The sequence below is a fragment of the Passer domesticus genome, chromosome 3 (assembly GCF_036417665.1).
Source record: "Passer domesticus isolate bPasDom1 chromosome 3, bPasDom1.hap1, whole genome shotgun sequence".
Taxonomy (NCBI): Eukaryota; Metazoa; Chordata; class Aves; order Passeriformes; family Passeridae; genus Passer; species Passer domesticus.
The window spans coordinates 43,719,079-43,728,268 of record NC_087476.1 but is presented as its reverse complement, the minus strand read 5'-3'; the positions used below and the strand labels follow the sequence as shown (position 1 = coordinate 43,728,268).

Sequence of the window (9,190 nt, the reverse complement as noted above, 5' to 3'; positions counted from 1 at the left end):
AGTTCAGGGCCACCACTTCATGAGCCATCAGGAGAAACAACCCCAATCCCTGATCTGAAAATGGAGCATTACTGAAACAGATGGAAGGGCACCTGAGCCTCTTGCTGCTCTTTGAAGCCCCCTGATTCGCTGTCCCCAAACTCCAGGAGCTGCCACTAATCCTATTTTTTCCAGATTCTTCGGTCAGAGCGGCTAGCAAACCTTGTCCTCTTTTTTCCCTTTCTTTTCTTTTTTTTCTTTTTTTTCTTTTTTTTTTAATCACCTGGTGCTGAAACCATATGTCTGTTCCTGCAGTTCTTTTGCTTTAATTCCCCTTGGCTTTTGCTGACAGACAAACAGATCTTAGGGCTCAGAGACTGCTGGCATGGTGCTTGTGCCTGTCCCCTTCACCCTCCCACACTGCAGCAGCCGACCAGAGGGTCTCTGTGGGGGCAGCCTCTGCTCCTCTCTGTGCAGCTTTGTGCAAGACAGCTGCTTTTCAGAAACTCTCAGGCTTGAAACTCCAGAGAAGTTACGGTTCAGCAGGCTTGACTGTGACTTTTTGTCACAGCTGTCAGTGTAGGTCAAGGAGAGATGAAAGAAATGGTGCCTGAATGGGAGAGAAACTTGCTGCGCCTCAAGCCCCCACCCTTGCTGAGCTGCCTTGGGGGAGAAATGGCATTGCTGCTTTCTTTCATAGGCAACTCCCAAAATACTTCCAAATTTAACTTATACTTTAACTTATTCTAGTAACTGTCAGCCAGTATTTCCCAAAACGTCTGATTAGTGTTATTGCCTCAAAAATTTTGGATGTGCCAGCTGAAGTGGGTTTGGTTGTTCATTGCTCTTTTTTAAATTATTATTTTGTTTGATTTGGTTTTGGTGGGGCAGTTTTACCTAATTGCTTTAAAGAACCCAGTGCATGATAATCCAGCGCATTTCTAAAAGAGAAAGAAGACAAAAGAACCAGTTTTCTAGGACACTGAAGACCAACACTGGCAGTTCAATAAGGCTGATTTTAAAGCCAGAGCTGATACGCTAATCCAGCATAGAAATTAAAGAATTATGAATGAGGCAAGTAGCAGGTTTCTCAAAATCACAATAAAGGAGGAGGCAATTCTACATTAAAAAAAAAAAAAAATATATATATATATATATACCGGGTCTTGTCTATCATTTAAAAGCTAAAGAAAGAGGGTTGAACTTCCTTATTGGTGCACATAGGACTTTTCACTACACTGGACAAAGAGCTGGAAGTTGAAGCCAGTGAAACTGGAAATGAGGCACTACTTGTTAGCAGCAGGTGATTAAAACAAGCTGTCATGGAGCACAGCATCTCTTTTTTTTTCTCAAAAGCATTCAGGACTGATCTGAAGTCCTATCAGAAAATATGCTTAAAGCACCCAAGCAAACATGGCTCCAGTTAAAGCTGAGTGCTAAAATTCAATGCCCTAGTAACTGCCTTAAATTTAATAGCCTGGGAGGTCCAGCAGGTCAAACTACATAAACAACTGGTACTTCCTGGCCTGGAATCCTGGATTATTTGGAAGTAAATGGGTTGTAAGCATCTAAACCTGGATGGATACCTAAGCTCAGGTCTTGTCATTCTTTCTGCCTAGTTTGCCTTCTCCTGGCTGGCCCAACATTAGAAACACCACCAGACCATCTTTGTTGGTTTATGAACTGTTTGGCTGCTCCAGCCCTGAATATCTAGGCTAAGAGCTGTGCAGCAAGTAATGCCCGGGGCCAAATATTGAACAGCCAGCAAACAAAAATCGACCAGCTGCACGTTAACTGAGCATCAGCAGCCTGAAAACGTGCCTGGGGCTTGATGGCAGCTACTCAGCAATCATGCAGTGGCCAATGACTGCAAAAAATAATAACTGGTGCAGAGTAACATGCTCTTGAGGGGACTGCTCATCCTAGAGGTCAACAACATTGCAGGCAGCAGACAACACTGGAAACAGCAGAGCACTTTGCCAAAATTGTGTTTACATTAATTAATCGGGACATCACCTGAATTATACTAGTATCAGGAGAATTCATGTCACATGTTCATCTACAGAATGAATTCCCTTCTGTCCACCAAAGAGTGTCTTCCTGTGCAAGTATACAGGAAGTGTGAGGGCTAATTATGTAAACAACTTGAAAGTATGTGAAATTATTTGCATCTGGGGTATTTTTGTTGTTGGGAAAGAGTCAACTGGTGTTGAGGGAAGGCGATAGGTATGCTGAGTCTATCATAAATTAGGAGTAGTTTTGAAATGAATGGCTTGTGTAAATGTAATAGCTTGTGGGAACTTTTGCTCCGAACGGATTGCAGGAAAAACGCAATTCTTTCAAAAATGGCTACGTTTGTTTTGGCACTTAGGGTTACAGAAAGGCTGGAGATGGCTAGGAAGCATGTATCCCAGGACCCACAGAACAGGGAAAAAAAAACATGCTACTTTTATTGTTATTTCAAAGGGCCTCTGTGATTTTGATGTTACTCTATTAACTAAATTAGAAGTTTCAACACAAAGATTTCTTCTTGTTGGCACAGAGCAATGTTGTCAATGCTGTGTGGCAGTGACCACTTCTCTGCAAGGTTAGGAAGGGGAACCTTGGCTGCCAGCAGTGGATTTAGGTACTGCTGATGATCTGCCTTTGCCTAATGCACAAGACAAGGCTGCCTGTCTATAACATGAAAAGAATAGCTATACACTGTCCTGGGGCAGCTGCTGAAAGGATAAAGATGCTGACTTGTAGTGGCTCTGGGAAGGAAGGCTGCTCATTTGGGAGATGAGGTGGGAAAAATTAGGTGCTGCTATTCTTCCAGGTGCTGTGGTCTCAGTCAACATTAGACACTGCTGGAGAGGAGGTTTTTCTTCATTTCACTTGTTCCAAGGGTTTCCCACATCTGTGCATGGCCAGAGCTGCTCAGTGCTCCCTGAGGTGTCTTCCTCCTGCTTATGTCACCTTGCAGGGTATTCCAGGAGTTATGTGGTGCCATACCCAAGGTGTCCACTCCCATTCCCTGAAACACTGGGGTAAGGCTGGCCAGGAGCTCATGTAAGCACATGGTGTGAGCCATGCTCTTCACAGAACACTCATCAGACAGATGTTTAAGAGAAAGCCTCACTTGTAACTGACACCAGCAGTGGGACACGTGCAGGATCTCAGCCAAGGGGATTTTTTGTCACCTCTTCCACATTTCAGGAAAGTAATGAAGCCATGTGGCTACAGATGACTGGATGTGACTGGACATGTGATTGGGACACATTTTCATAGCTCACTGTTTTTTGAGGACATGTATTAGAGGGGTGAGGTAAGGGAAAATAAATGGAAGTTTTCTGTGACGAGATAGTCACCCTTTCATGCAGGTGTTTGTACAATTTTAAAAAAAGTTTTCTGCCTTGTATTAGCAGAGGTTGTTAAATTTTGCTATTAATCACTGCATACAGAGTCCTATGTTAAAACAGAGCCACTGGAGCTGGCATATACACGTCCTCAAATATTTTAGTACAGAATGATAAGCTAATGTTATCCAAGTCACTAATAACACTTTATGTAATTTAGAAAAGGAATTTCTAGGTAATGAAAAATGACAGCACTTTCCTTTCTAAAAAGAAACCCCTCTTCAATTCAGTTTAAATTACCATGAAATAGATATATACAAGCCTACAGATTATGGAAGTAGTAAAAAAGATGGGATGAGGCTTAAATACCAAAAGCTTTTCAGGCGAGATAATAACCTAAATGTCTAAATGTCTGATAGCTTTAATGTCCAGTGTATTCTCACAGAGAATAAGTACCAAAAGCTATAATCCTGCAGTTTAATTTCAATAGCTGAATAGGTTTTGGGGTACAATTTCTGTAGCACTGAAAGTATGATTCACGTATGAATTAATAATTTATTTCTTCCTCCCCCCCCCCCAATGACTAACATAACTAAAATTATTTTTTTCTGAAGGTAATATCCCAAAACTGAGCATAGGTGCAAAAGAAAACTCCCCAATGACATGCAGTGTGTTTTTACCATGCAAATAAAGCAAATCTCAAAGGCTCACTGTAAATGCCAATGTTATATGTTTTATTTTTAATCAAGTAATTCTTTTAAACCTCACAATATCCATGACTGACAGGAAAAAAAACCACATTAGGCATGAAATGAGGGTATAAAATACATGATATGTAGAAAGGCAATCAGTGCTTTAGTCCCTCAAGACAGTAAACAGGTGAAATGACCTTCAAAACTTCAACTCAAGGCTTTTTTCTTACAACATAAAATTCAAGTGATTTTTCTTTTATTTCACCTTGTAAACAACATACAAGTCAAAATGGACAATGAGGTAATCTATACTACAGAAGATAATTTAAAAACACTAGATAAGACACAGTATTAAAGACATATAGAAATCAGTGTTCACTTTGGTCTCTAGTATGGTTATTGTTATTATTATCACAAGCAACACATACTAGTTAAAGCCAGTCTGGTGATGTTTGCCAGACAGTTGTTGCTTAACTTAGTAATCCAAGAGGTAGTCAAAACCATTGCCATTTGTAAAGATATTCATACATTTGGTTCAACAACAATGGTAGCAAATACCTTGCTTTCAACATTCTCAGAAAAATACTGCCACAGCTGCTGATACACAGCTCTGGTTTATACAAAAAAGAAAGAAGTGTGTGTTCATAGATCAACCTCTTGTTATCAGTCAACAGTTGTAACAGGGGTAACACAACCACTGGATCTTAAAGAGGCTGTTGATAAAACTAAGCAAAATAAGATCGATGCATTTAACAAGGCTCTTCTTGTTTCTAAAACAATACTCAAATCTCATTAAGACTTCTAGGAAATTAAAATCAGTGCATCTGCACATGTACACATCTTCCCAATTACTTTTATATCTAGCACAGGGGAATACATATATATTTTAATGATAAACATTTCTTACAGATAAATTAATTAAATTAAATTTAAGACTCCATGCGATTTCCCATGTTCTTTTATAATTCTTCTTACAAAGAATGGTACAAGATCTATAAGCACTTTTTTTAAATGGGGTTCTATTAACAAAACTAAGTTAGCAGGAACTCCAGGATAACACTGGTGCAGAATAAAATGGCTGAAAAAGGTGGCCTGCAACAGGAAGAGGTAGGATCCAAATGTGGTGTTTGGCACTCCCTGAAAGCTGGCTAAAGGCAAAATACTGCAAATGGTATTACAATGCCAGATTCACCATTAACTGCAGCAAAACGTTATTTGGCTCTTCCTCCAAATACAAGTCTTCCTCATGGCCTATCTTTTGTAGCGTGTAATTAAATATCGTGACCTCTCCTTGGGGAAGAGTAAAAAATATCTCACAATGTCCCTTACAATTAAATCATATTGAGCATTTTGGGGCAGAGGAAGGGGAGGGAGGGAGATTCTTGCTTCAGGTTTAACCTTATCTCTACTATTGTTAGGAGAAAAATACATCTGTCTGAGCAGATATTTGAACTCTTTCTACTCAAACGAGTTTTATTGTGGAGCGCTCTGGCAAGGACAGGCTGGTGAATAGGGGGAAATCTAGCCTGAGCGAATGCTGCCGAATATTAATTTTGTCCTTAGGCATAAAGGAAGAATCCCAAACTCAGTCTGTGCCTCCTCCTTTAAAAGGTTCTTTGCTTATTTGGAGCAGCCAACTGAAGGAGTATAACTAGATTTTTTTCCTACTTCAGCCCAGTGCTAAGTAGTTACCTGCTGCAGCTTATGCTGCTATATGTTTAACTTAGGCGTGTAAGGTTTTGTCTCTTCTGGAGCTGTATTTATTCCCGTGAACAATGCCCATAATCCTTTGGACAGAAAAATAAAAACTTTCAAAGAAATGTTTGGAAAGGTCTCATAATTTCAAATGGATGCTTCATCTTAAACAAGTATTTACCATAATATCTGCAGTGGTGAACTAACAGTCACATATTTAGTACAGATAAAAAGTATGTACCATAGATCAACAGCCACCTTTAAGGCCACAGCAGCACAAAGGTGTGTTCATGCAGTAGATATGAGGTAGCCTTTTGCTGTAAACAGAATAATAATTTTATTGTCACCTATGTAAACAAAGTGGGCTTGATGCTTTTGTGTTTTTATTCTTCCCCCTCAACCCCCATCCCCCATCCCTCCCCTCCTAGAAAAGCCAAGCACCACTAACTCCGACTGGAAGTCAGTGGGAGCTGTGGTTGCCCAGCATCTCTGAAAACTCAGACCCTGTGAATGTAAAGACACAAATGCTCACATAAGCAACCAGTACATAATACCACTTCATCATTTCACAGGAACTTATAATACAAAACGCTGAGATCTGATTATCAGAAACGTAGGTCTATGTCAACTCAGAGGTAGTTACTAATATCAGTACATAATACTTATACAGAGACAAAAAGGTCTAAGACTATTTGGTTTGTTCTGAGTAAGCAGGTCTGTAGACTATTCTGTAAAGAAAAAACATTACATGGTATATTCCCTGAGCAAAGTTCTTTGTCCTGAGTATGTTATGTAACAGTGATAACATTCTAATATATAAAAATAAAACCTTAAGCTTTCAACAATAAGATAGGGTTTGGTATGTGCTCTTAGCAGTTCAGTCTGACTTTGGTGCGCGCAGTGATTTCAAACAGCACCAATACAAATCCACGTGTTGAAAACATTTCCTTATCTCAGCTCTGAACTTCTTACATATAAACAGGGAATGACCAGTTTTCAAATCCACAGTTGCCTATTTCTATAAGGAACTTTGGTTTAAATTTTCAAAGTGACCTAAGTTTTGCATCTTTGCTGTTTAACCTGGTTTTTACACCGGCTAGAAGGTTAAGCATGCCACTTTGATTTGTCTACATAATTTAAATAAGTTTACTATCCTTACGTAAGGCAAGGACGTTCTCTATAGATATATCACATTCAATATCGTCAAAGGTAAGCTTTGCATTAGCATTACTGAGAACTTCAGTACAAACCTTGAGATTCTTGCAAACACTGGCAAGGAATTCACACAAAATAATTCTCTCGAAATTGTGCCCTTCACTGAGGGGTTTGATGACTACCTGTTCACTGAAGCAGCAGCAGCACCAGTAAAAGTCTCATCTGGCAGGACGAGTGGGAAGGGGAAAGGCCACGCACTGAGCCAGCTGCATACCTGTTGTAACCATCAGCTGCAGAGGAGTTACCACGGTAAGGCTTTGGCTCGCTGTAGCCTTTCATGCAGGCTGTTTCTTTAGTTTGATTATCCGAGCTTAAACCTACCCGACACTTTCAAGCTTTAACAGCCTGTGTTTATTGCCAATGTTAAGGATTATACAGGTTTCTCTAATTAACTTACATCCACAATGGGATTTGTCAGAGTACGTTATCTTACGTATGACTTGGTAATTCAAAAGTTACAAATGGAAAGCGACTTGAAGTTTTGATAGGCTCCGACTCCATTAACCCCGAGCAAGGCCTGCAGCCCAGGGAGTCTCACTCTGAGGCCACCAATCTTCCTCCTCTTCCACACTGAAGTGTGTGGTCCTAGGGCACTTCTGGACCAAGGCTGGTCAGCTGCAGCCCCCAGTTCACAAGAAGCAGACGATGCCCAGGGCTTCTGGCAAATCTGCAGGTCCCTTCACTCAGGCTGGTCTGCACCCACGCTGTATCATCGTCTAGGGAGGCCAGCTGAGCAACCCCAAGTGCCCATCAACCTTCAGTCTCAGGAAACTATTCAGCCCAGGATCTCGTTAGCTTTGCATTTTGTTTTCTTTAAAACCCAAACAGACAACAACAACAAAAATCCCTAGGGAGTTCTCTCAACAGGAAATTTCAACAGGAAATAAGGAGGAAGACCCTTCAAATTGAGGGATACTACTTGGGACCAAGAGAAATTGCTGCTGCTGCGGCTACTACTGCCACCAAGGTACCCTAAATGTTCACAGTATACAAATGGCTGTCAGGATGGCATCCTGACACCACTCAAAAGGGTCTGTTTGGTTACAACTTACATACACATTCTCCCCTACACAACAGACATCTACATTACAGTTACAATCATATTAATTTAACAAAACGTTTTGAGAAACCATCACAGAAACTACACATTCATTGTCTTTTCTGGAGCTTTAAACTCCTCACCAACAAAGGGTGGTGGCAATGAGAGTCGTCTAGAGTCATGAAACTGCCCTGCACTGGCATGGGGAGGGGTTTTGATACTTTGTGGAGATGAAAAAGGAACTAATTCAAATGGATGGTACGGGGGATGTCTTAGTATCTTTAGTACCATATGGCAGCTTTAAAATATGAAAGTATCCTTTGGTTCACAAGAGACGTAACAGTCTTGATCTCAGTTCTTTGTGTGGTTTATCAGGTTTGGTTTGTTTCTGAGTGAAATTGCAGAAAATTGGGTTTTCTTGTTTGCTTTCTGAACACGTTTGGAAACAGGTTCTAGGAATGAGTTCAGGAACATTGGGTACTGTGACTTTTGCTCCACAGTAATGTCTGGTGGGATCTGGAGAATGGTCTGATGGAAAAATATATATTTATAGATATGTACACATACACACACACGCATGCACACTCACACATACACACAGAAAGTAAAACATAATGCACCCTGCTCAAATGTATTTTGTTTGGAGTGATTTGTCTATCAAAGAAAAAAAAAAAACAAACAAAAAAAAACCCCACAAAACAACAAAACATTCACAGTTCCTCAACAGTAGTTAAAATTCCAGGTCAGCTACTGATAATGAATTATTTCCCCTGTACTTGCATGAGGTAGACATCCCAAGAGGGTAAAGAAAACGGAACGTTATGAAAAATGCATTAAGTTTTTTTCCTTTTCTGAACGGAAGGCCCCTTTCTGTTTGGTTCTTCAGGCGACACAGACAACTTACTCGACGACACTTCCTGCGGTGACCTGCCCGAGCGCTCCGACATCTCCGACCTGCCTTCCTGAGAGTACGACGGAGACGAGAAGCCGTGCGTTCCTCCCCCTTCTCTCAGGAAGGCAGAAGTGGAAGGCTGCGGTTCGGCTTCGTGTCTTCCCTGAGAACTAGTGGGCTGCTGCGAGACAGTTTTATGGGGGCAGTTTGCCACCATGTGCATGATGCTCTGACAGTAATGGCACTTCTTTGGCTGCGGAGGTAGACTACATTCTTTAGCGTGGTGGTCGAGGCCGCCACAGTTGTAGCATCTGAAACCAAACAGAGACAGAGATGGAGT

General features: G+C 40.9%; 1 protein-coding gene across 3 annotated transcripts in view; it reads right to left on the bottom strand.

The window, feature by feature from the left end:
* Positions 1-4,030: 4,030 nt before the first annotated feature.
* Positions 4,031-9,190, bottom strand: part of LIN28B (lin-28 homolog B) — a 99,656-nt gene continuing 94,496 nt past the window's right edge. For all 3 annotated transcript variants that reach the window (XM_064412806.1, XM_064412807.1, XM_064412808.1), the window contains one exon: positions 4,031-9,161. In XM_064412806.1, coding sequence (XP_064268876.1) covers positions 8,792-9,161 — 370 coding nt within the window. In that variant the 3' untranslated portion in view covers positions 4,031-8,791. The remainder of the gene's footprint in view (positions 9,162-9,190) is intronic.